Source organism: Anopheles moucheti, chromosome 3 (genome assembly GCF_943734755.1).
Source record: "Anopheles moucheti chromosome 3, idAnoMoucSN_F20_07, whole genome shotgun sequence".
Lineage (NCBI taxonomy): Eukaryota > Metazoa > Arthropoda > Insecta > Diptera > Culicidae > Anopheles > Anopheles moucheti.
Window position 1 is genome coordinate 20,396,759 of NC_069141.1, and position 27,342 is coordinate 20,424,100.

Consider the following 27,342-nt stretch of genomic DNA (forward strand, 5'->3'; position numbering starts at 1 on the left):
TAGACAACACATTTACCAGCTAGTTGCGAGCTCCCTGTAGAACAGATTGTTTTTAATAGTCTTATGTTTAACGTGTTGGAAATGTGTTGCCAGTTAACTAGTGTCGATAACAAGCATCAAAGAGGCATCGTGCATGGTTGATTAATTTAAAAAAAATCTCACCACCAATCTTTGTTACCAGCATGACTGTAATATTTGTGTTAATTTGATCTTTATACTTCCCTTTCTGATGCACGTGTGATCTTGCCACGCTGCTGGATGTACGGTTGCAATCCTAGTGCAATGGACCAATCGTTAAAATTGAACCACAAACTAGCAAAGGAGAAAACATAATAAACACCTTACACAAGTGTATTTTGTACAGTCACCGCTCACTGTCATACTATTTGTTACCTAACTCAATTGTACTATACGGTTACACCATAGTGTCTAGCATCATCCGCACGTCATACAATTTTACAAGCGACTTGCATAGCAAAATTGCGCACACACTCACAGGAGAAAATGACCACTGAGCAGCAGCCAGGGGGTCCAAAATTACCAACGCGTAACAGACCAGGTACAGGAAACTTACAGGAAGTGCTACACTTTACGTTGTGTTTTCCACACCTCTTCACACTTTTATAATCCAATCTTTGTCCCGACATGGAAGCGTTTGTAGTATTCGGTGTAATAACTTTTCCTATCACACCCTATGACTAATCGGACACAATATTGCAACATGCCCGGGTGTATGTGTATATGGATCTCTCGACAGTTCACATGTTTCACATCATCATAATTTAGCGCCTCGGTCGAACAAAAAAACACTCGATTGTAGTATGTGACATAACCACATCACAACCCATTCGTATCCTAGAGGGAAAAAACTTGCTAGAAATGAACAGTTATCGTTTTGAAATTCATTAACCAATCCGCATCATCGATGGACTAGGGTAAAACAAAAACCACGTGTAAAAAAGAACCACCGGTGGGAGAAATTGTAAAGTTTGATTCATGATTTATTAATAAAAAAAACATGAAAATGAAACAATGGGTGAAATAATGTGCGGTAGTTTACGAGAAGTTTGATTTGTTGGGAGTAATATGCACGAAAGAAACCAACGCGCATAATGCGCCTCCATTGGGTTTCAACAGGTGTTCTACTGTGATCAACTGTCAGTTTAAAATGGGCTCTGTTATACATTCATACGTCTGACGTCTGACGTCTATTGATGCTGACCAACTGTCAACGAGAGCTTTGTTTACATTTTGTGGTCTAGCAACAACACTCTCGAACTGTTAACGCAGTAATTAGCAAAAGCATTCGAGCCTCCTTTATTATTTCCTAAGTTTCATTATGCTGACTACCTAGTTTTGAAGTGATTTCACTCGGCCGTATGAATATACGAGAGAAACAACCTGTGATACGCGCTTGATCCATGGATGGAGATGTACGGCCAACCGCAACTAATACCAGGTGTCGTGCGTAAAGCGTCTGTTGCTTTGCCGACGACTCCTGCTTCCTGCAACGTAAACAAACCGAACAAATCATGGAATCTGCAGCCAAGCATCATTCCCGGTTCCATAAGACCGGTGGCCTGCAACACATCTTTTAATCAAAGTTCAACTAATAGTGTACCTGCAGTCAGTACAGATACAACGGCCTGTCCTGATCAGCTTACGAAGTAAGCACAGTATACGATTCTTACAAAATGTGTGCTAAACTTTGTTCTATTTCTCTCTTTTAGCAAAGCTGTTGAGGAAATCCTTCGGGAGACGCGGTTAGGAAAGTTGCGTGCAGAGGAATATGGGTCCACCGCTTGGCGTCCATGCCCTTTGCGAAAAACAAACAAACGGTTTCTCAACCGCACGCTTGTATCGATGGTGAACCATAATGATCGCGTAAAACAGAAAACAACGCATCGATCTCGCCTTAAGCTAAGCGAACTTGTACGGAAAGGGAATGGGGATGAGTGGAAACATGCAAGTAAATCTTCCAAAGCCAAGACACGCGATAAGAGCAAGGGTACAGATACCTCCATGGCAATAATCAATCTGATCGAAGATAGCGACTGACGAAAAGGAAAGGCTGCTCGTTTGTGTGACACAGCTACATCAAGGTCCAATTAAGCGATTAGCCGATAGTATACATCGATTGGATGCTGTTTTTGGTCTGAGGAAAGCACAAAAATCTTATCAAGACTGTAAAAATTGGAGAACCTCATGGGAGTCTATTTGAAACCTTCCTTTTGACCGCTGAGACAATTTGGTGTTGGTTGAATGAGCGATGGAAGGATCTTTGGTCTGAAGTTCAAAAGAAATTTAAAACAATATTTTGCACTAAACAAGTTTTAACATTACCCAAGCTTTTGGGTTACAAGTGCAGCTTTTGGAACACACAGCGTATAGGATGGCGTTAGAAGAATTGATTACATGCTGTCCTCTCTCAATTCTACAAATGTATCCGAAAAATGACGACGATTTTAAGTAACTGGTGTTACATTCTTCACGTCGTTGTCTGAACATTCATTCGAAGTCAGCTTTGTCCGGTTACTGCTGAATGTGTATCTATAACTTGATTTAAGTATATGTAAATTAGTTCATACAAACTATCGAAGCTCTCTTACAGAAGCTCGGATATTAAATTAAGGTGATTTACAATATCAGTTCAATGCAGCACTCACCACGGCAAAGAATAAAAAATAATTTCATAAGTCAATTGTATTCTTATTCCAACAATAGATCCGAATACAAACAGGACACAGGATTTATCGGATAACAGTCATTTTCAAGGTGATTTCACAACAAATGACACTCAACGCGAAATACAGTCAAGAGAACGTATCTTTGAAGTTATCCAAAATTTGGGTATCTCTGCTTAAAGCTGCTACAATGCCGATACTCAGGAGTCCTAGGAGTCCCTTACTATATTATTAAAGGAAATCGGTCGATAGATTTATCAAGTCAAGCAAGCAAACGAATATATCTGCCAACAAACAGAATTACAACCTGCTCATAACGATAATTGATCATTGGATGCCCTCTCACCCTATGTTCTTTATAATGTTTACTGTTATGTTGGACAAAATCTTCCGTGCTCAGTGTACGGAACGAATTTGAGACTTGCGTGAGGTTCAAGCGACATAGCAAGACACGCACACGAATGCCATCATCTTTCACGGTGGATAGGTAATGGTTAAGAAGCCGACCCGAGCCAACGTTTAAAGGTGGGAAGCGAACCCCTGAACCGTGAAAGAAAACACTCTACAACATTGCCGTCCCTTTAAACACGAACTCATGGACATTAAAGTTGGCTTGTTTTGAAAGGATAAAATGGACTGAATGTTTCAATAAAAGATGATTGTTGTGCTTTGATGAAGAGGAGAAGGACAAGATTTCAAAATGGTTTTGATCCACATTACCGGCGGATTAGCGTTTTGTAAGCTTCTTTAGAGTTTGTCGAAGTTTATCGGGAAAAAAGCATTAATTTATTAGCATAGTTTTTGCATCAATTTACTTGTTCGGGAGCGTGAACACAATAAGCAAAACATGTCCAGCCTAGTGTCGTGAAAAAACATCCCTGATCGCAAACATCAAACAAACCTCAGTATGCAAAAAATTCGGTGGGAAAAGCTTCCCCACGAACTAAATATTCCTACCAGCTCTGTTAAAAAAAGTTCTTCCGTAGGGTGCGAGATTTTATCATCATTCTTTCCCACCCATCGACAGAGCATTTGCTTTCCTGTTGCACTTTTCATCCACCTCCCGCCACCGAACCGAACTCAGACCGCGCAAGGTGGTCGTTTTTTGTTCACCCTCAAGACACATTGCTTCCGACAATTTTCTTCATTTCCCACCCGATAACAGACCCGACTTGCCAGCGGAAGAGGAACCCGGCAGCGAAACCTAATCACGAACGAACGAGCCCCGGGTCACACCTTCAGGAAGCCGTTCAGTGAAGTTGGCCCCCGCAAAATGGTCCCACCAGAACATAACAATCAACCCGACCGCGCGTGTCTTCTCAGGTGTAACGCTTATCGCATGAGAAAATCAGTGCGCCCGCGGCCCCTCACTTGGCGGAGCCGGGGCCTGCGATGGGAAAGAAAGTCTAGTGGTAGCAGGGAAGCGACCGACACATAAAAATGATTCAACCTCATCATATCTTTTGCGGCAAGGAAGCAGGTTGCCTCTTTAGGTGCCATTTCTTAAGATGGGTTCCTTCTTCTCGTGAGCAGCGTTCCGTCATCCGACAGACATGCACCCGGATGCCGGACGAAGCAAACATACAGGCGCGTGAGAAAAACGCACTCAATCGTGCAATTTTGGGACAGTGAATGCAATGCCTGTTTTAGTGTGATTTGTGTGCATTTGTTTGAAAGTCACTTTAAAGTGGACTTTTATAGTCATTCAGTATGCCTTTCGTAAAACCTTCAACAAACAAGATATTTGCCTCGTGAAGATCTTGCATGATCTTTAATGCGAATTTTAAATTTATTTAAGGCATTTAAGAATCATTTATCAACAGAAATCATAACTCCATCAGTGGCATAATTGATGAGAATTAGCCATGTCAAACAGCTGAGTAACCATGAAACGTCGTCTACGGACAAGAATTCACTCCTTCTCCATGCCTTCTCAAAGGCAAATGTACAGATGTGGTTCCGGTACGAAGTGAAATAATCGTACCCAGCAGAACGACACATCCTATCGCACGGCAACGTTACGTGCACTCGTGGGTGGTTCTTGTTAACCGATTACAGTTGGTGAAGTACCGGCTCGTCGGATATCATTTCACTATGCATGAGCACAGCTTATGCTGTCGCTGGTACACACACGAAATCCAAGCGGGAACCGAGGACTAGGGAAACCTCATACAGGAAACATGCATAAGTTCCGGCTGGGGATCGACTAAAAGCCACACATACACAAGGACGCGTGCTTGGGTGGAAGTGAATTCCAGCAGTGGAATATTGAATCATAACGTATGCTTGGCAGCTTAAAGACAAGTGACTTCCATTATTCATGCCGGGACCAAATTTAGATACCAGCAAAGAAGCCAAAACCTTACCGATCGGTAAGTGGACGTATTGTGATGAAAGTTTAATTACATCACAAGTGGTGAAAGTAGTCCCTTCGCGATAAGAGAATTCACCAAGAAAGGTTCTGTTTTTACGCCACTTACCTTGGCCCTTCGTTTGTTCGTTCTCAAGAAAAGAATTGTTTTGTTCTGCTTTGTCAATAAGTCTGGCAACGCTTCAAACCAATTTCATAATTACGTACTGTGACTGTAAACAAGGTGTAACTGGAAATGATGCACTTTACCCAGAATCGAGATGGAAAATTGAGATCGTCCCGTTCGATGATAGGGGTTTGTAGTTGTACCGCATTGCCCACGCGGTATACGGTCGTGCGAGCGGTCATTGCTGTTGGCAAGTTATGCTTTCGTTTCGTCGGAACCACAGTGCCCAACGGTTCGATGTGGAACCTCTACCTTGCGGACGACGAATTGCGTCCAGTTTAGCATTTTCCGCCAAAATGTGCACCGATTCCCATGGGCTGCAAATTGAATTCCAATGAACAAAAACTTCTATCGACATCATCATCATCACCGTCGAGATCCGGTCGCAACAGGGTCCGGTCTCGGTGTCCTGGAATGGCACCTGTTCGTGCGCCTGCAACACGTGACACGTATACGGAACACGGCTTGTTTACAAACATACACAGATGTTCCACCTCGGTCGGCGATTCCCCGCATCCTGGTGCACTCGTTGCTGGGGAGACTAAACAAACGCCTGCCCTGATGCCAACACAATGCAAGCGTGCTCCAACACATTGACAGTGTAGCCATTTTTTTGTTTGCTTCTCGTTGTCTCTGCTTTGCAACCCTTCCGCAGGGTGCATTGTTTCTTTTGCCAGGAAGAGGGACCTTGCGAGGGATGCGAGGGTGTTTCTGGGTCTTTAATTTTTAAAGAGTCCACCTTTCCGGCTCATCCTTTCGTGCCTTCGGTGTCTTGCACAGTAGTGCTTGATAATTTATTCATAAATACTTGGAGCTTTTTACGCTAGGGCCAGAGAAAGAAGCCCTATTCTTATTCCGTCCCCTGGAATACTCGATAAAGGGACGAGGGAGTGCGAAGAAATCGGAAATTTTCTTCCCTCCACGCTTCAACGACCGCATATCTTCTTTCGTTCGCTCTTTCTTTGGGACTTCCTTGCACATTCCACTGTGTCTAGCAGGGTGGCGTTCGCGTTCCGCCATTCCACCATTCACACGCACGCACACACACGTGGCCTTCATTGAATGAACTTCGATTCCGAGTCTTCTTGTCTATCCCGCTCACACGCCCAGACTCGACCCATTGTCGTTCATCCGAGATGAACCCTTCTGCGCCACCTTGAATTTCCCTTTTATTCTGTGCGTCTATCCCCACCATCGCTCCACACACACACACAAAACACGATCATCGACAACTTCTTCGACGACCCGTTGCCACCAGCTCCGCTCGCATCTTCAACCGCGTGGCACTGGCACTTGGTTGCCTCACGGTTCGAGCGCCACAGTTGCGAAAGTTCCCACGGTTCCCACAATGTAAATGTATAGGGCATGAATATTTTCCGTACGAAGCCAACTGTGAAACGACCGGGCATCGTATCCCGGACCGAAAGGGGATGATCATCATCGGTTCGCTCCTCAGCTCCATCCCACACGCCGATGAGGCTCACGGCAGTACGGGGATGTTGGTGTTGTTTTTGTTGATAGAAGGATATTACTCGATGGCGCACGATATTCGCTGGAAGGATATTCATATTGCACACCGGGAAGCTTTGTACGGGGGAGTGATGGCAAAAGTTCCTAAAGCATTACAGTAGCAGGTTATGTGGGTCGATAATCGTTATAGTTCCGCAAAAGGATTTAATCAGCACAGCGGCGGATCAAACGGTAGGCGGAGTAGGCGGTCGCCTAGGGCCTCGCCGTGTTGGGGGCCCCAAACAACTTGTGCCGATTGTGCGATTTTTGGAAATTTAGCAGCAGAGTTAATTTATAGCATAAAATCTAATTAAAAAGGTAGAAAATTGGTTATCCTTGGTTAGATAATTTTTTTTTTATTTGATTAGCTATATCGGCCCGGTTACACGGCTACGCAAGAGAAGTATGCAGTGTATTCAAACTCCTTCTTCTATATCGGCACGACATCTTCAGATCTTTTTTTTAAATTTATTTACCCGTAGGATAGTTAGTGCTGCGTACGGAGGTTTGGTGGTCCAAATGAAATTTTTCCGTGGTCCTATCTTGTACAGACCGACTGCGCTACCAATACACCATCAGGCCGCCCCGTGAACCCTTATATGCCCTTTTACTTCCACCTATTCATGTATTCTATTTCTTGAACGGGAGTTTTTCATCTGTTCGTAAATTATCCTACCGTTAGATGTCAGTATAGAAACCATGCTTATTTTCACTTCCACGCTATTCGCCAGCAATTGCCATTGCGATTCTCGTGGTGTGGTATTGTTTTCTCTCCCCGATTGAACCGTGAAAATGTCCAGCCTACGTGTTTCGAAACAGTATTGTGGTGGAGTGTTGTGTTTAGTATTTCGATTGTCACAATTTCTGCAAGTTTGCAAGCCGGTAATGATGTAATAATTGTTGTAATCTCGGTAACATTTGCATCGTTGTTAGACTGAAATTGTTTTAAAATTTCCAATTCTAAATCCATACGGTTTAAGATCATCACTGCGAAATCGTTGATCTAAATTAAAAAAAGAACACGAAAAATGATACTTGAAGAAATCAATGCACACAATTGTTTTCAGATTTCCGATACCAGGAGAGCATGTTTTTCCAGAGGTGACATCAGCAGCTTGGGACAAATTTACCCATCACTATTGCTATTGCATACTATCAAACACGTGAGAACGATCGCTAATGTAAGAAAGATCAATAAAACGGAAAGCATCCTTAATTGCGCTCAAATTATCCGTTGGCTGGTACGAAATTCCATACAAAACCAGCTGTTTTCCGATTTCCGATACCAGGAAAGCATCCACGGAAGAGGTAGCACCTTGTACAGCAATTTTGGTCGAAAACCGCCGAAAGGTATGCAATATTTAAACACTAACTTTCCCGTGGGTCGAGTATAATTTTGCAGCAATTTTGCTCAAAAACCGCCGAAAGTTATGCAATGTTTAAACACTAACTTTCCCGTAGGTCGAGAAAAATTTCTTCGAAAACTACCAGTTTCCGAATTTATAGCACCAGGAGAGCATGCACGGAAGAGGTAGCTCCTGGTACTGCGCCGAAAGGTATGCAATGTTTATACACTAACTTTGCAACCAACTTGCAACGCAATGCGCCGTAAGGTATGCAATGTTTATACACTAACCTTGCAACCAACTTGCAATGCAAGTTTGGTGCATGCAAGAAACTTGCAGCAAGATGGCGCCCAACTTCGTACTTGCATGCAAGCTTGCATGCAAACTTGCATGCAAGTTCTTGCAAGCAAATTCTTGCAAGCAAATTCTTGCATGCAAACTTGCATGCAAGTTTGCATGCAAGTTTGTATGCAAGTTTGTATGTTTGTAGAACTTGTATGCAAGAACTTGCATGCAAGAACTTGCATGCAAGAACTTGCATGCAAGAACTTGCATGCAAACTTGCATGCAAACTTGCATACAAACTTGCATGCAAACTTGCATACAAACTTGCATGCAAACTTGCATACAAGAACTTGCATACAAGAACTTGCATGCAAACTTGCATGCAAACTTGCATGCAAACTTGCATACAAACTTGCATACAAACTTGCATGCAAACTTGCATGCAAACTTGCATGCAAGAATTTGCTTGCAAGAACTTGCATGCAAGTTTGCATGCAAGTTTGTTGCATGCAAGTACGAAGTTGGGCGCCATCTTGCGCGCCATCTTGCTGCAAGTTTCTTGCTTGCACCAAACTTGCATTGCAAGTTGGTTGCAAGGTTAGTGTATAAACATTGCATACCTTACGGCGCATTGCGTTGCAAGTTGGTTGCAAAGTTAGTGTATAAACATTGCATACCTTACGGCGCAATACCAGGAGCTACCTCTTCCGTGCATGCTCTCCTGGTACTTTAAATTCGGAAACTGGTAGTTTTCGAAGAAATTTTTCTCGACCTACGGGAAAGTTAGTGTCCTGGTCCTGGTGCAATTTCGTTTATACTTTAAAGTCACAAAGTCGATATTCTTCTCTGCATTTAATTTATCACATAGAAACATATGTTTTATATAACCAAGGAAGATATTTTTGATCAATTTTCTACCTTGTAAATTAATTTTTTTTTGCTATAATTTAACTTTGTTTTAAAATTTTCAAAAATCGCACAATAGGCACAAATTTATTGGGGCCCCCAACACGGCGGGGCCCTAGGCGACCGCCTACTCCGCCTACCGTTTGATCCGCCGCTGGATACACAATGTTAAACAATCCACTAAATAACAAATAAATAAAAGAATCGATTCACAACTTAGTAACTCGTTCATTCTGTATTGCAAATCGTACTGGACTATATTCCTGTTATCAAGACTCGGATTACAAGTTACGGTGATGAACAGATCTGGTTTGCCCAAAAGCACAAACAATGATCATTGAATTTTCATACTGTGCCCTCATGTATCCGCTACAACTGAGAGTTGCATGGCGAATATCCCGGAAGCACTGCGAGCGAACCAATTCGATGGCAAAGTGCTCCTTGAATGCTGTAGTTGTAAATTCCACCACGTGCTGCTTCTCGAAATTGGCGCACGTATGATTGTAGCTCCATTTAGAAGAGTACAGATACAGTGGTAACTGGTGTTGGTGGTGATAGAGCCGGTTCCGTTATTGTATTCGAAGATGGTGATGGCGAATGGCCCTGGCGGACCATTTGAAGAAGATGATTAGGGGTGGCCCAGCGGCGAATAAAACGGTAGGCGGAGTAGGCCCTTTCTTACTGCGCTTTTCGCCTTGTCTCATTTCAAGTCCCCTCAATGTTCCCCTTCCCTCCTGCATCGTTTTTAAAATTAGAGGCCCCAACTATAATTCCGCCTGGGCCTCCACTCCTGGGCATTGATCCTCCACTGAATCAGTATGTTGAGATACAGGAAGAGTAGAAGTAAGTATGTACAAAAATAAGGAGAAAAATACACGTTTTGACACAGAAAACTACAGGTATAATTTGTTTTTCAATTCATTCTGTTCTCACCTCCAGAATCTTAATGAGTTTAAGGCGTAAAGATATGCGAACAAATTAGTTCGCCATGTTGCTTTTAAACAAAGAACAGTACCAAAATAAAAATAACGAATAACAAACCAATACTGAGGAAGTGGTATAAAAATGGATTTAAAGAAAATGTTTAAGAAAGCAAATGAATAAACAAAAATATAAAAAAGTTTCAAAAACAAAATAAAAACATATAAAAATATGAAATATATATGAACGAGAAAATGATCATACGGCCCTTGGCCGTCATAATGGAAAAAATAATAAATGAACGAGAAAATATTGATAGAATGAAACCTCATGGTGAAACAAATCAGTATAATAAAGAAAATCAAAGTAATATGAAAAACCATAATTGAACTAAAACCTTCAGTAACATTTAAGAAAAACTTTACGCGAGTTAGTATTTTTTCCTTACAAGTTTAAGCGTTCTGTACCATTTACCTTATTTTACCTTACGAATTAGGCTCCACAAGTTTTTGGGGCATCGTAATGATAGCTTTTCAGCTCACATAACATGATCCACTCTGAAGTAACTCCACGGGAACTTCTTCAACTTCCCCAGCGATGGTGCATGACTTCATCATTGTCCATCATAAAACATCAACATCCTTCTATCAACAAAAACAACACCAACATCCCCGTACTGCCGTGAGCCTCATCGGCGTGTGGGATGGAGCTGAGGAGCGAACCGATGATGATCATCCCCTTTCGGTCCGGGATACGATGCCCGGTCGTTTCACAGTTGGCTTCGTACGGAAAATATTCATGCCCTATACATTTACATTGTGGGAACCGTGGGAACTTTCGCAACTGTGGCGCTCGAACCGTGAGGCAACCAGTGCCACGCGGTTGAAGATGCGAGCGGAGCTGGTGGCAACGGGTCGTCGAAGAAGTTGTCGATGATCGTGTTGTGTGTGTGTGTGGAGCGATGGTGGGGATAGACGCACAGAATAAAAGGGAAATTCAAGGTGGCGCAGAAGGGTTCATCTCGGATGAACGACAATGGGTCGAGTCCGGGCGTGTGAGCAGAAAGGCGTGTGAGCGGGATAGACAAGAAGACGCGGAATCGAAGTTCATTCAATGAAGGCCACGTGTGTGTGCGTGCGTGTGTGGATAGCGGTAAACAATGGAATGGAGGAATGGTGGAATGGCGGAACGCGAACGCCACCCTGCTAGACACAGTGGAATGTGCAAGGAAGTCCCAAAGAAAGAGCGAACGAAAGAAGATATGCGGTCGCTGAAGCGTGGAGGGAAGAAAATTTCCGATTTCTTCGCACTCCCTCGTCCCTTTATCGAGTATTCCAGGGGACGGAATAAGAATAGGGCTTCTTTCTCTGGCCCTAGCGTAAAAAGCTCCAAGTATTTATGAATAAATTATCAAGCACTACTGTGCAAGACACCGAAGGCACGAAAGGATGAGCCGGAAAGGTGGACTCTTTAAAAATTAAAGACCCAGAAACACCCTCGCATCCCTCGCAAGGTCCCTCTTCCTGGCAAAAGAAACAATGCACCCTGCGGAAGGGTTGCAAAGCAGAGACAACGAGAAGCAAACAAAAAAATGGCTACACTGTCAATGTGTTGGAGCACGCTTGCATTGTGTTGGCATCAGGGCAGGCGTTTGTTTAGTCTCCCCAGCAACGAGTGCACCAGGATGCGGGGAATCGCCGACCGAGGTGGAACATCTGTGTATGTTTGTAAACAAGCCGTGTTCCGTATACGTGTCACGTGTTGCAGGCGCACGAACAGGTGCCATTCCAGGACACCGAGACCGGACCCTGTTGCGACCGGATCTCGACGGTGATGATGATGATGCCGATAGAAGTTTTTGTTCATTGGAATTCAATTTGCAGCCCATGGGAATCGGTGCACATTTTGGCGGAAAATGCTAAACTGGACGCAATTCGTCGTCCGCAAGGTAGAGGTTCCACATCGAACCGTTGGGCACTGTGGTTCCGACGAAACGAAAGCATAACTTGCCAACAGCAATGACCGCTCGCACGACCGTAAACCGCGTGGGCAATGCGGTACAACTACAAACCCCCATCATCGAACGGGACGATCTCAATTTTCCATCTCGATTCTGGGTAAAGTGCATTATTTTCCTTTCACCTTCCATGCGAGATGGATCCATCTTCGTGTGGAATGTGTACGGGGGTAAATTTTGCACCAACAATTCTGGCCCTTGAATTCTTCCAGGCTCTTCAGATCCCGCACCGTCGCGGACAGTAACAGCATGTTTAATGACGAAATTGGTTTGAAGAGTTGCCCGCACCCTCCGACACATCGGAACGCCGCCGTAACCTTGGCGGAGGGATTTTCGGATCGGGCTTCTCTTCCGTGTTATTTTCAGACGAACGGCGGAAAGCGAACACAAAGAATTCTGGTCGTGCGGCGTTGGCGGAGAACACCGAACCGAAGGAAACCAAAAAGGGAACCGGAGCACAGCCGTAAAAAAGGGCCAAACAAGTTACACGAGGGTGTGCATGATGATGGTGTGTGCGGGCTCCGCGCGGGCACACATGTGCAGGAGATTGATATTTTCCCACGCCTTTTTCTGCGCACTTTTACTGGGAACTGTGAGGTCTCTTTGCGTGCTTCTCGCAAAGTGTTCCAGGGGTATCGCGTACGCTTAACTTCTTCATTTTAGCAGCACCGTTTTTTTGTTTTGCTGCTCTGTTATCGCCCACAACGAATTTTGTGAGTGTACTGACCAGCACGACCGAGTGCGGGCGACTTTTCCGCGGCATGGAAGGGGGTTTAGAATTGATTTTCCTTGCAAATACTCCGGTGCCGGCCTGGTTGTGTTTGTGGGGGCGTTCGTGCGTGCGGTAACAAGGAGCGACGCTACATGGGCTCATTCGAAGTTTCCTAATTGTTTTTTATTGCTCACTTATTGGCTGTTGGGGTTTATCATCCACCATCAAGTTCGCTTTCACACAATGTTCTGCCTGTTGGTAAAATGAGGGCGAATGAGTCCATTTAAACGATGAGGGTCCGTGAGCATATTAAGTTGCATCAAATTTTAAGGAATGGCAATGGAGAATTTAAAGTAAAAGTATCTTATGAAATAAGCGTATCTCATTGAATATTTGCCCAAAAGAGTTTTGAAAAGAATAATTCTAGAATTGAAATTGCGATCGAATAAAAACTCCCTGGAATATCATTTCAGACACCAATTTTCCACAAAGAATACATGTTCTGTTCCCTTAAATTAAATGAAGTAAAACAGCAACTCAGTTAAATGTCGTCTCATTCTCAAATCAAACACAATCAAACATTTTCCAACACATTCTATCGGCGTCGTTCTTCGACGGCAACGAAGCTGGATGCGTAGATGTGTACGTGCATGAAGTGTTTGCAAGGATTTGCATTGTGTTTTGCTGTATTAAAAGTGCTTAAACGGGAATGTGGTGCAAGGATGTGCCCGGAGCAAGAAAGCAGAAATCCTGTGTGTGGCCAGCCCACGTGCAGAGTGTGTGTAGTTGGTGATCAATTTGAATTGTGACCTTATGATAAAGAAAGTATAATTTCAATCGATGCATTAGAAAATGTGCATCAAATAACATAAAACTGTTGTATGGAGCGTTTCTATTCGCAACCAAAAACAGCTGTGATAGAAGCGCAATTCCGGTGTGCGAGAGAATGAACAAGGCACACGTGCGGGCTCTTCCTCGTTCCTCTCCCACCTCCTCTAAAAGCGCTCTAATTCTGCTAACGAGCCCGTAAATGAGCTTCAAAAAATGAGAATTAAAAAAAAAAAACAATAGGAAAACTTCAAGCTACCAACCACGGTGATATAAACAGCCTTCTCCTAAGCTGTCAAAACACGAACCGCTCGCCGTCTCGCTCACTATCTGGCTCACTCGCTCCCGTTGCATCCAACCCCTAAAAGTGCGTGGGAAATTCACAGGTGTTGTGCGTTCCTGCTCCCATCGCACCATCGCCTTCTCTCTTTCTATCAACATATGTTCTATTCCGTTCGTGCAGCCGTTACCGAAGGCAAAAACTCACGCATTTCAAACATCTGCCTTCTGCTCACTCCGGTTTGCATTGAGCCGAGTTGTGCTCCGTCTCGTTCTCACTCGCGATGCATGTACGCACAGCCACGCCGTTTGTGATTCCGCGGCTGACGCGATGGCGCTTTTCATATAGTAAGTGCGATGCAAACGGGTAACGTCGTCGTAGTCGTCGTCGTCGGTAGAATTGTCGGCTCGGGTTGTGAATAGCAAATGCGCGTCCAGGCGGCTGGTTCCGCTAGTCCCTACGTCGAAAAGTGCATACGGTTCTGCTCCCGGTACGGTACGGATGCTACAGCTGGCGCTACGCGGACGCGCTGTACGTCCATTGTTGTGTTCGCTGCGTGAGGACGTGGTTTGTGTGGGGTTTTGATAAACCAATAGTGTCCGGGATTAGGATTTCACCGATCAGTCCGGCTGCAACAGAAACAACCGTGATACTTTCCCCCCGTATGTGCGTGTGTGTTTGTGTGTTTAGTGAGTGAGGTTATGTGTTTGTGGTGTTCCGTTCCGATCGTTGTTTACTTTTTGCCGCAGGGTTGACAGCTGAAGGCAGAATGATGCACGCGAAGTGCACAAATTAATGCGCTTTTCTCCAGTAGTTTCCGTGTGGCGAACGCGAATCTCACGTTCCGCGCGCGCTAGAGTGACACGAACGTTTTATTCGGTGAGAAACATTCCGGTTCGAGCGCGTGAAAGCATATAAGTGAGTTCGCAACAATTGGGTGATCGCTGTCCTTGTCCTACCCGCTCTAGCGACAGTGAGCATAAGTGGTGTGTAAAAGCATAAGCCAGCATAACAACAGCAACAACAGCAACGGCAACGAAATCAACTGACGTTTCTCACTCGTGTGAATGTTGCCGCTTGTGTGATGATGATGATGATGATTATGGGTGATGCTGCTGAACGCGGGTGCGAGACCTGGTGAAACCCAAGTGCATCCGATGTCAGTAAGGTCGTAATGGTAATCGGGGGGAAAATACAAGCACAGGAAAAAGTGCATCAGGAATATCCAGCTTGTAGTGTGTGTCGTGAGCGACTCACCGCTAATTCGAATGTAAAAAAGGGTCTAGTGATGCGTATGGGCCAGCTGTGGCTGTAGCCCCGTGATCTCCTGTACGTCCCTATCCATCACATCGTCAAGGGCTAGTCTATGTAACTGCAGCATCTTCCGAATCCGAGAAACAGCTGCCACCGCAAAGAGGTTGTACTGGCTGAAAAGCAAAAAAACTCGCGCGTGTGATTGCCTCAGTGAGCAGTGAGATCAGTGATAACAGTGATATTCGCAATAGAATATGAGTATGAGAGAGTGAGAAAGTCAGATTTGGAGCTTTATTTTTATTGTGATAATCGTACCATCAGCATTCCGCGTTTCATTTTCGAGCAATTAAAGCCATCATTGAACCCACCGCGAGCAAGATTTGGAATTCGCTACCTTTTCGCCGTCAAGAATAATTAAAAATAACCCTCTGTATTTACGTGTCAATGTATGTGGACTTCCGAAACCCGGCTTACTTTGGGTTTGGAGTTAAAGTTCACCAACGAATCGGTACGCAGCAGCTGCATAATAACAACAATCATAAACGAACTGTCACGACGAAATGTCAAAAGTTCAACAACACTGAGAGCTCCTGGCTGATATCACCAGGAAGCATTCCTAAAGCCTTCAAGAATTAGTTTACTGCAATACACAGAGCATCTTAAAATCGTCACAGCATTTACGTTAATTGCTTGATTCTTTGACTTGACTGGCCGTGCTAGTGATATTAACATGAATTCTTGTGGGGACATCAGAAGCTGTTGAAGATCTAGACATACAGACCCAGCTATCAGCCCCAACAAGGTGAAAAGATTGCCAAAAACCAAAAACGAAATCCCCCCGAATTAATCACGGAACGAACCAACGACACCGACTCCCGGACGCTCGATCGAAGAAAGCCTCATCAACGATGCCTCATCAGTACGGCATACCGGGGTACGGGCAGGCTCCACCGAGTCCCCCGACACATCACGGCGGCAGTGGTGCACTGTTGCCACGTCTCGGTGCCGGAGGGGCCGTAATTCCGGTGACCCCCAACAATAACGGCGGTTCCGGCATGGGACCGGCAACGTCACCCATCTTCCGCAGCCAGATCGAGGAGCGACGATTGACGCGGGAAGCGATGGAAAAGTATCTACGCGATCGCAACAACATGGTCATTGTTATACTGCATGCGAAGGTAATTATTGTTGAGTGTGACAGCTCTGCCCCGGTACACCGCGGGGTCTAATATCTGTTGACCGTTTGGTCTGGCCGATTTGAGCTTTTATTTCCGCGATATGCGTTTTTTTTTACTGTTCTTCCCTTACTGCTGAAAGATCGCTTTTCCACCTGTTTCTCATCGTGGCTCATCATCACACACTGGTGACGATCGTTTCTTGATCGTCATCTTTTCTCTCGGATCATCCCTACTGCCTGTATGAGCCCGGTTTGTGGGTCGTCTATCATATATTTTCCGTTGTGCTAGCTGCTAATCCACGGGCCACCCCGTTTTCGGGTGGCGTTGATCGTGGATGGCGGATGATTCGTTTTTAATGATTTTTTCTGCCCCAACTCAGCCCCATGTTAGACCCATTGGCCACGGCCGGTGTCGGATTCCGACGCTAGCCGGATTTCCTGGTGATGGGAGATCACCGTCGGAAAAAAGAAATTAGTTCCCACGATCACTTGTGTCGTGTTTCTTCCACGATGGCCGTATTTTGAAGCTCCGGAACTTTTGGCAACTTGTTTCGTTTCGTAACTCGTCTTGGACGAAAGATATTTCAGATACAGAATGTATCTCCTCAATAAATTAGATTACGATAAGTTTGGTACAAATTGTTTGACATATTTGTGATAATAGTTTGAACACAACCCGTAAATTACTAATTCCCGTTACCGCCGCACATTCCATTCCTACTCTGCCAGTTGTTTTCGGCTTGCTAATTAACAATTTGGAGTTAAATTTTTGATTCGTATTTCCTCCGAGAGTAGATATCGTTTCGGGGTCTAATTTCCGTTCCGGATTGATTCAGAAACGCCCATTCGCTCCGTGCCGAAAAGTTAAGGCCGTAATCGGTATGTGGAGGTTTTTGGGAAATTATGTGAAAAATGGATTTGTCATCTTTCGTCGATCGATTTTTTGATGGTGGATGGGAAGATACCACCCCCGGACGAGATGGAGGGAACTTTCGATGTCGTGATCGATTTTGCGATTGAAAAAGTCAAACGTCGTCAACGATGGCAACATTTTCCCACCGGAAAGAAAGACACGTTCTCGAAATGGTTGATGATGAGCGACGGAAGATAGGATTTTGATTTACCGGTATGTTAGGGAAATGGCAAAACGCGAATGCGGTGGTGTGAGATGTGAAGGTACTTGATATCGAGTGAGGCACATCTAGATAAACTCACATAATTGAAAGTTACCTTTTAGTGTTAGAATAAATTGTTTCAATAATATTGGGAACAGGAATATTAGTAAGATATTTTAAGATATCTATGTTATTTTATCTCTGTTATATTGGTCTACAATATTTATCGACGCGAATTTAAATAACTAAACACGTGGGTTATGTATCTAATGCATTATTCTTCTTGGCCTAACGTTTCAACCACAAGAAACAAAGAAAAAAGAGATTTGGAAAGAAAGTATTGTGAAATTATCTCCATGTTTGAAGTAGATATAAGAAAATCCATTAGGACGATCTGTCCGTATTGCTGACAACTCCATCCACATTATATGAGTCCCTTCGCCAAAGCCGGAGATATAAAACACAGTCTCATTGTATTGTTAAATTCTTCATATTCATAAGTATTAGAAGAACATTAACCAACAGTAAGGATCACAAAATTAATCATTTGATATCGCAAAGATCATGTTTGTACTAAACATCTAGAAAGAGAGCAAGTCTCTCCTTTATTTTATTTAAAACATTGAAAATAGTTGATAACTGATTCCCGGCGGATAAACAACCACTTAACTACTATGCGTTTGATTGATGATCACCATGATCATGATGATGGTAAATTTGTCGTACATTTGCCCCGAAGATATTTAACGATCATGGTCGTCGGTGCGAAAGGGAACCATGTTTCGCTGGAAACATGTACGTTCACACCAAGATTTAAGCCCCAAATGCCCGGCATGTCCAACGCTCAGGTAATGCTGATGAAATTCCTTTCGCGTTCCATGAAGAAGTTACGGGAAAAGTGAAAATGATGCCAACAATTACCGTCGACCACGTAAAGCAGGACGGGATCGACCGTAATGCCCAACCAGCTCAAGGGTGGGAAAATGTTAACAAACCACAACGGATCCATACCGGCCTTTCTTACACCAGCCGGGCAGAGCAAGAGAAACCGAAAGATGAATTGCGGGATCGAATTGAAATCCGAACAGCCCGATAGAATAATGATGTAAAGCGAAGCTGAAAAGCAAACAGCAACTTCTTCGCCGGTTCGAACTCTCCCATGTAGCATAGTGATTGATTTAACTACCGAATTTTTTGTGCCACTTAGTTTGTCCACTGTCACGTCATTAGAAACATCCAGCCATCTCGCCCTGCACACTGTAACGAGGTGGGAAATGGTCGAAGAATGTTGAGTAATTTTGTGATGCAAACGGCACCGGGGAATTAAAGGGGCCAGAGAGCCGTTGAAGATCGATGTTTAATTTGTTTTCGTATTTTGGTGTGTCTTCTAGAGCGACTGACCGTGTTATCGTCTTTTGTTGTGTCGTGAGAAGATGACACTAAACCTCTGGCGGAGGGAATCGTGCTATTGCGGATGGAGTTGTTCCGCTAACAAATCCACGTACAGATGGGGAAATAATTGTGGAAAATCTTAACCATCCCGGACGCGATGCTCTAATCACAGCATGTTGGGGACAGCATTTTTCGCTGTAGATTGTTCCGCGGTACGGCAACGATCATACATTTTTAATAGCGACAAATCATCGTCGCTTCTTCGCCCGTTCTTCGCCGCCTTGCTGTGTTTTGTGGGAAGAGCCTGGCTTGATGATGGGGAGCGTGAGAAACAGGAAGATTTGTTCGAGATCCGACCAAAGGATTGAGATTTGAAAGAAGAGGAAGAGACAGAAGAGACAGAGAGAGAAACAATAAACACACACACACACGCGGCAAATGGGGAGGAAAGCTTTATCGAAGGAAATGACATTAGATTGAGCTGATTGAATTAAGTGATGGGTGCATTAAAACTGCGGCTGGTGAACGATTTACGCGTATGGGTATGTTGGGCAGCCAGCCGTTTCGTTTGCTGTAAATGCGTTAATAGATGCAGTAAATACTCTCGCCGGGTGGTTAATTTTTGGTCTTGATCTTGATGATCTGATCCCGTTCGGCTTGTTGCAGTTTTTTTCCCATGGAATTATTTGAGTTGAGCTGTACATTGTTATAATAAATCATTTAGAATTTTTCTACGATATTTTTGAATATTTTAATCAAAATGTAAGAGATTATATTTGTATTCCAAAACTCATACCAAATATCGTTTTCTTATCGGTCTACAGGTCGCCCAAAAATCCTACGGCAACGAGAAGCGCTTCTTCTGTCCACCGCCCTGCATCTATCTGTTCGGCGAGGGCTGGCGATTGCGCAAGGAGCAGATGCTACGCCGTGGCGAAAGTGAACAGTCCACCCAACTTTGTGCCTTCATCGGAATCGGCAGTCCGGAGCAGGAAATGCAACCGCTCGATCTGAACAACCCGAAACAGTACTGTGCGGCCAAAACGCTGTTCATCTCCGATTCGGACAAGCGCAAACACTTTATGCTGTCGGTGAAGATGTTCTACGGCAGCGGGCACGATATCGGTGTGTTCCAGTCCAAGCGCATCAAGGTCATATCGAAGCCGTCGAAGAAGAAGCAATCGCTAAAGAATGCCGATTTGTGCATTGCGAGCGGCACGAAGGTTGCACTGTTCAATCGGTTACGGTCGCAAACCGTCTCGACGCGATACCTGCACGTGGAGGATGGACACTTTCATGCCAGCTCAACGCAATGGGGTGCCTTTACGATCCATCTGCTGGATGATAACGAGAGTGAATCGGAAGAGTTTCAGGTGAGTTTGTGATCGAGTGATCGAACTTACTCTCTCGATCCAATCTAACTAATGCTACGCTTTTGTTTTCCGCTCCAGGTTCGTGATGGATACGTACATTATGGTGCAACGGTAAAGCTCGTCTGCTCCGTCACTGGGATGGCTCTGCCTCGGTTGGTCATACGCAAGGTGGACAAACAGATGGCACTGCTGGAAGCAGACGATCCAGTATCGCAGCTGCACAAATGCGCCTTTCACATGAAGGACACGGAGCGGATGTATCTCTGCCTGTCGCAGGAAAAGATCATCCAATTCCAAGCATCACCATGCCCGAAGGAACCAAACAAGGAGATGATCAACGATGGTGCCTGCTGGACGATCATCTCCACCGACAAGGCGGAGTACCAGTTCTACGAAGGCATGGGCCCGGTTCGGACACCAGTGACACCCGTGCCAATCGTGAACTCGCTACACCTCAACGGGGGAGCCGATGTGGCGATGCTGGAAATTACTGGCGACAACTTTACACCCTCACTGCAGGCCTGGTTCGGTGATGTCGAGGCAGAAACGATGTATCGATGCGCTGAATCACTGCTGTGCGTTGTGCCGGACATTTCGCAGTTCCGCGGTGAATGGTCATGGGTGAGTATGAATGTTTTACAAACACAAATGAATGGCAACATAGTGTGGTATTCAGTTTCTTAACGTTAAAATGTTAATTAAACTTCGCTGTGAACTAACCTAGTTGAGACGTTCAAGAAAAGGCCTGTAACGGGGATAGACAAACGATACGTCTATGGCGTTCCGTACCGTATACACCATTCCGTTCTCATCGATGCATAATGAATCACTCAACTTGTCGCATGTCGGTAGCTGTCGACAAGCGGATAAGATCTGATGTAATATACTCCGCTTCCGGTAGATGTGTCGACACAAGTCATAAAGAAACGAGTTTTTTTTATTGTTTTACTCAAGACTTTTGTGACTAGCTAGAAGTTGTTCTATTGACAGGGTTTTACATGTTAGATTTAAAACGGAATTAAAACGATGCTCTTCCGGAGAGTTCATCATTTGTGTTAATCTTTATATTTAACACTAAAACGACCAACGAGTCATTTTGACTGATAAAACAATGTAACACTGAAACAATATCTTGACGTGAAATGATTCTGATCTCTAATTGCATTCTTGGATTGAGAATGATGCAAATATGGAACGATCTTTTGAAAGGCTTCCGATATTTGAAATCTATCGCCTTCCTTGAAAGATTGGAATAGAATTAGCAATATACACCGTAGCTTTTTTGTCTAGTCCAGTCAAAATAACATTTTCCTTATGTTGATCATTCTAGTTCTTTTATGACAGAAATAATGTGTGTAACCCCCTGTATTTTCTGTATTAGGTAGATATTTTCTATATCCTTTCTGGAATTTGGAAAGGAATTTTAAGGTAGTAATTAAGATAAGAAGATCAACGTTTCTGTTTGAAGCATATAAGTGTGATTAATGTTCTTATTACTTGTCATACTATTTGTTTAATTGATATTTTATTGATTCACTATAATAGCCTTGTTCTGTTTTTTGCAATCATTTGCTATGTGCATACTCTTATACATAAGTTATTTTCCACTTTCTTATCAACTGATTGTTCGAAGCAGCTTTCCACCATACACGTTCACCGCCATCGGGTCGAAATAATTGGCCCAGGATACGTGAATTACCCGCTGCACGTGTTATGTTTTTCCTTCCTTCGGCAAGCTTTGCAAAGCACAAAAAAGTACACGCACTCGCTCATAAGTTCGAACGTTACCATCCTCATCGCTGAAAGTGGCACACGGGAGCCCGTGGGTCCCAGACAGTGTTGCCCTCGGGTGGTTATTGCCTTTGATTACTTTTCCATCGATTTTGACTTTGGTGGCGTTTTGCTACGTGACGACCGTTTGCCTTTTTTCTTGCCCCCACCGTGTCCACCCGCTCCGCTCGTGCCGGTCGTCTGATTGCCTTCCTCATCGATCGCTTCTACCGATTTTGCCTTCGATTTGGATCCCTTCTTGCGTCCCCCTTTGCGTCCCTTCTTTCCACCACCGCCCGTAGCGGCTGCAGTTCCGCTTCCACTGTCGATGCTTTTCTGGTTTAGATCGCCCAGCATCCTACCGGCCCCACCACCACCCGAACCACCGTTGAGTGATAGTTGTTGTTGCGAGTTGGTTTTCAGCAGAGGGGCTTTCGGAACGACACGCGTGTACAGGTCGTAGTTGAAGTCGGCACATGTTTTACCATTACAAAACTCTTCCATACATTCGTTGCAGGTGAAGACGCGCGATTCGATAATGCCGGAGCGGTTTTTCACCTTGCGTACCGAGGTGGCAAGAAGATTTTCCCGTTTGTCCCGTTGGATTGTTTTAATCTGCAGTTTGCCCAACTCGACTAATCTAAGACGAGAAATAGAAAAAGATTGAAATGAAGAAAAGAAACTAAACAGTTTTTCTTGCCATTCCTTACTTGCTAAAGTAATCCTCCTCAACTTTTGTTTTTGGGCGCTGGCTCGTAAGCATTTTCCAATCGATTGGCACACTGCACAGCTCCATTATGACCAAATTGCGCATCTCGCCCGGTATCGGATCCATGTACGCGTACAGCTTATCCCGTTCCCCGCCATTCTTCATCAACATCCGCAATTCCTTTTTCTGCATCTTGAACCCGTACTCCTTCTCCTTGAACCGGATCTCATCCGACCGTACCTTGATCGGGCGCATCTTATAGTCCGGTACCTTCTCGATCATGCGCTTAAACTCTTCCCGCGTCGTTGCGCTCGACTTCGAGAGGTCCAGTATGGGGACGACCTCCTTTTTCTTGCCGAAAATATCATCCATTTTGTACGGTTTTGGGGGTACGGTTTATTTGTTCGAAACACCACTCGACGTCCGTTACACTTCAGCACTTTCCTGGCTTTCGTGCTCGCACTAATTGTATTCTATTGTTTTCCGCGCTTACATCTAACAATAAAAATGTGGACGGACAACAAAACAAAAAAGACAAACCCGTAAGACAGAAGAAGATTTTCTCACGCCGACATGACTCTTTATGGGGGTTCGGTTACTGCCACCGGACGCACCTCCACTATGACTCCGTTTTTTCCTTGCAGCACAAGAATTTACATCCCGAATGGTTTCATCTGGGGCAGAAGACAAGCAAAGTTTTCGAGTCTTATTATTAGCAACTATGCTGAAGAAACCAACAAGGCAGAACAAAAGAGAACGAGCTCGAGCGCTCTATTTATCACCGGATGTGGCACCTGTCACAGAGAAGGATGTCGTTATACTCCCTCAGCACAGTTGGAGAAGAAATCAAAAATTCATAACAGATTATATACTTCCCGGTTTGTGCTGTATCACACAAGGAAGCCGTCACAGCACTACATAGCGATGGGCTTGAAGACGAAGACAGTTCGTGAACGGCGCTGGGTGGCAGCTAGAAAAAGGCTCTGTAACTGTTTACTTTACCACGCTACAGACGCCTAATGAATTCTGAATCTCTTTCAACTGTGTTTCGTTTGGCTCGCAAGACACTGACTGCTGACTTTGAGTTTTTGTTACTACGGTCTATCGGTTCACTTTAATTCAGATTCAGGATCTGAAACCTTTCCTGCAAATGTATGACACTTCCAGGGAACGGACGTCGTTGGTTTACCACGTCAATGTGGGAGTTAGTGCCATAGTTCAACGCGCTCTACCATCTTACTTCTAACTTACTGAGGTTTTGTCTTGTCTTGCTGCGTCCGGGCACACGGCGTAGCGCACCGTTTGGGCCGTTGTTTTGATATTATCGATTTAATAATGATGGGAACCTGTTGCTATAGTGTGGCGTCGTAGTATTGGTAATGATTACGCTTACCTAGGCAAGGTTTTGTTGTTTCTGCTACAGGCCCACACAGAAACATCGGGTCGCGGTTGGTCGTAGTGCTTAACTTACAATTGACTGCGTAATAGCTAGCGGTAATTTTATACAGTAAATACTCTTTTATTATTTCTTTTTGAAAGTATGATTTGATATTATAGCGCAAGGTTTAAATAATAATGTATTAAAGGCATCCTGTTACTATATTTTCAACTGTTAATTATACAGCAGCAGTTAAATCTCATATTATGTTTTTCTTTTGTCTGTGCTTCTCTCTTCGCAGGTTCGTCAACCCACGCAAGTGCCTATTTCGCTGGTGCGTAACGATGGAATCATTTACGCGACTGGTCTCACCTTCACCTATACGCCCGAGCCAGGACCGAGGCCACCCTGCCCGGGTGCGGAAGATGTCCTGCGTCGGGGGTCAACCGGCACGCTGGCTGTGGTGGCCAACTCCAATAGTAATAACAGTAACAGTAGCAGCAACAATAGTAACAGTGCATCGGTGGTTAACCAGCAAGGTGGTCCAACTGCCGGCACATTGCCCTCCATTGCGGATGTCAGTTGGAGTTCGCACGGTGGTGGACTACCGTAACACCACGAATAGGGCCTACTGGTAGGGAGGCCATCGTGATCCCGGAACTCGCCGGAAGGGAAAAGTTGCAAAACAAAAACAAAACGTACGAAAAACATAAAACCTCAACCGATGCTCGACGTAGGCAAGTGAAACAAGACAGACTGCGGGATGGAGGTTGTTACTACCCACGGGGTGATTAGAAGAGCTGTAGAGGAGCAAGTAATAGTAGGGAATATTTATTTAAAACAAAAGAAAACTCACCATACAACGATTGCACACATTCGCTTCTCGAACACCTTTAGCTTAAGGACTGCTTCCAAAGAAAACCCGGAAGAGCTTGTAGGAAAGGAAGGACACATAACTTTTCACCTTACATTAAGGTTTGTTTCGTTCTCGCTGAAAGGGGGTAAGAAGCGCAGGGTAGCGAAGATGCATTATGAATCATTTCATATGATTTTATATAATACTCTTTTCTAGTTCTTCTATATTTTATAGCACAACAGTCACAAGAGAGTTTTTACAGATGCAGCTATCAGCTTTGCTATAGTTGTATTTTTATGTGGGATTTGATTCAATATCTGTACGTTTTAATGATGAAGCTTAATCTTCATAAGTATAACGATCAGTTAAATAGCCAAAGAAAATGTGTTTTGATTGGTTTTATTTGATTTTTATTTGTCTTAGGTAAAGTCTCTCTACAACGTTCTATCAGTAGTTTTACTTACATCGAAGATTGCAAACAACCGTAACCAGGTTACAAGTCAAAAAAGCTTTATATTTTTATTTAAATATTACAAAACTATTTGAACTTGAGTAAAATATTTGGTGAAAATATTTCACACCGAATATTATTTACCTTTTCACCAGAAGATAACTGGTAGGAGAATTAATCTCTTTGAGATATCGGACTTTTTTGTAGGTTTGATAAGTTAGCTAATTCTAGCTTTCTTTGGCTTTATTTAGCCGTTGCTTCATAATCTAATCCACCGTATGGAGGATACGATATTTAATACCCAAGAAATAAAACACAAAAATAAAAAGAACACCTAGCCGTATCGGAAAATTGTTCTTTTGTTCAGCAACTTAACTTCAAGCTTTTGTACTTCATACACTTGCCGTGGCTGTAACCGTTTTCTTTATCTATCTCGATCGTTGGTTTTCGTGTTGCACACATAAAATTTACGACCATTCTCACATCCATTTCGAAGCAAATGAGAATGTGGCATCAGTAATTAGAGGTGCGATAGCAGTGTATATGTGCATAAATTGCACGATTGCACGATCCCACCGGCAGTTGTGTGTCTCATTTTTTTATCTTTTTGCGTGCATAAATTGATGCATTCAATTCAAATGAATCTGTCGCTTCCTGACTCTGAGACGAAACGAAAGCTCCCCCAGTACTATCGCTGCCGCAAGCAACGAAAGGCGAAAGAAAAAATTGCGGTTTTAAATTATTAGCAAACAGGCGTGTGTAAATTTTGCATCGATCTAGAGAGAAACGTTGACTTTGACTCTGTTTATCAATTCCAAAAAGCCAATGAATGACGGGTTTTAAGCTTTAGAAGGTCCCTTGGGATTATAATCAATTTTTTTATAGCACCGTTGCTCTCCTAATCCGCCAACCATGCTTTGAACCGTGTAAATAGATATTTGGCTCAAACTTTTACTCAACGGAGGAAGGATTGTTGTGCAGTATTACGAGCACTGATTTTAGGCACATAGCATATGCATATATATAGATAGGATTAATTATAATTCTGTGAATATAGCTTATAGCGCAAGCTCGTAAACCATTGATCACTTCTCTATAGGTATCTTTCTACACGTGTGTTGTTTTGATATTCGCTTACTCTTATTTCGCCGTAACATTTCTAACGATCTCTTCGAATGATGCAATCTGATCTGGTGTTTATAGTTCTGGTGCGCCAAATTAAATGCATCGCTCATAAGCCTCAGCTCAGTTTTCATGCTAACGATATTATTTCTTTGTCTGTTTTTTTCGAAATTATGATTGCTTTCGTGTAAAAGGATGATTTATTATAATTAGTCGCACAAAAGAACACGTTCATTTCTCGACACTAAATACCAGGCGCCTCCATATAAAGAAGAAAGCGATCAGATAAAATGTGTATCATAGCGGACAGGGCTGTCTAATCTAATTGAATGCGTTTCTGTGACAATCTGAATTCAGATTGTTCCCTATGGCTCTATGGCAGTGGCATGTAAATAAGTGTGTATACAAAATATCCTCTCTATTTTTGAGCCGTTACAAGAGCAGCACAACCGAGGCGATACAAATTTGACGCGAAACGAGCGAAAGTTACTATAATACGGATGTTCTTTGTACGTGAACAATTATAAACAGTGCACTCTAATTCAATCTGGTCCTGCAATTAGAAGGAATATTACCATAGTCTGTAACCGGTGTGTGTGTATAGCTAAGACATATAAAAAAAAGACGTATCCTATGCACTAGTAAAGCAAAAAAGCGTAAAAAGACCTATTTTTTAGAGATTTATATATACAACAACACGCAAAGATAGATTTATATTAA

The 27,342-nt window shown here is 43.7% G+C and overlaps 3 protein-coding genes across 3 annotated transcripts; 2 read left to right on the forward strand and 1 right to left on the reverse strand.

Moving 5' to 3' along the window:
- The first annotated feature begins 1,303 nt into the window (after positions 1-1,303).
- On the forward strand, positions 1,304-2,666 carry LOC128304178 (uncharacterized). Its single transcript, XM_053041334.1, has 2 exons — positions 1,304-1,667; positions 1,731-2,666. Exons 1-2 carry the CDS (start codon positions 1,426-1,428, stop codon positions 2,056-2,058), a joined length of 570 nt encoding a protein of 189 aa, XP_052897294.1. The 5' UTR covers positions 1,304-1,425; the 3' UTR covers positions 2,059-2,666.
- A 13,521-nt stretch (positions 2,667-16,187) lies between these two features.
- On the forward strand, positions 16,188-25,492 carry LOC128303272 (recombining binding protein suppressor of hairless). Its single transcript, XM_053040167.1, has 4 exons — positions 16,188-16,457; positions 19,788-20,336; positions 20,415-20,957; positions 24,495-25,492. The coding sequence occupies exons 1-4, from the start codon at positions 16,188-16,190 to the stop codon at positions 24,804-24,806; spliced, it is 1,674 nt and encodes a 557-aa protein (XP_052896127.1). The 3' UTR covers positions 24,807-25,492.
- LOC128303274 (uncharacterized) lies at positions 21,918-23,187 on the reverse strand. The gene is made up of 2 exons (XM_053040168.1): positions 22,817-23,187; positions 21,918-22,746 (listed from the first exon to the last, which is right to left on the reverse strand). The coding sequence occupies exons 1-2, from the start codon at positions 23,185-23,187 to the stop codon at positions 22,203-22,205; spliced, it is 915 nt and encodes a 304-aa protein (XP_052896128.1). The 3' UTR covers positions 21,918-22,202.
- Positions 25,493-27,342: the final 1,850 nt, after the last annotated feature.

Coding starts and splice junctions, on each gene's coding strand:
- LOC128304178 (XM_053041334.1), top strand. CDS start 1,426: ATGGAGATGTACGGCCAACCGCAACTAATACCAGGTGTCGTGCGTAAA. Junction 1,668..1,730: donor TGTCCTGATCAGCTTACGAA/GTAAGCACAGTA, acceptor TCTCTCTTTTAG/CAAAGCTGTTGAGGAAATCC.
- LOC128303272 (XM_053040167.1), top strand. CDS start 16,188: ATGCCTCATCAGTACGGCATACCGGGGTACGGGCAGGCTCCACCGAGT. Junction 16,458..19,787: donor TTGTTATACTGCATGCGAAG/GTAATTATTGTT, acceptor ATCGGTCTACAG/GTCGCCCAAAAATCCTACGG. Junction 20,337..20,414: donor GTGAATCGGAAGAGTTTCAG/GTGAGTTTGTGA, acceptor TTTCCGCTCCAG/GTTCGTGATGGATACGTACA.
- LOC128303274 (XM_053040168.1), bottom strand. CDS start 23,187: ATGGATGATATTTTCGGCAAGAAAAAGGAGGTCGTCCCCATACTGGAC. Junction 22,747..22,816: donor GAGGAGGATTACTTTAGCAA/GTAAGGAATGGC, acceptor TTCTCGTCTTAG/ATTAGTCGAGTTGGGCAAAC.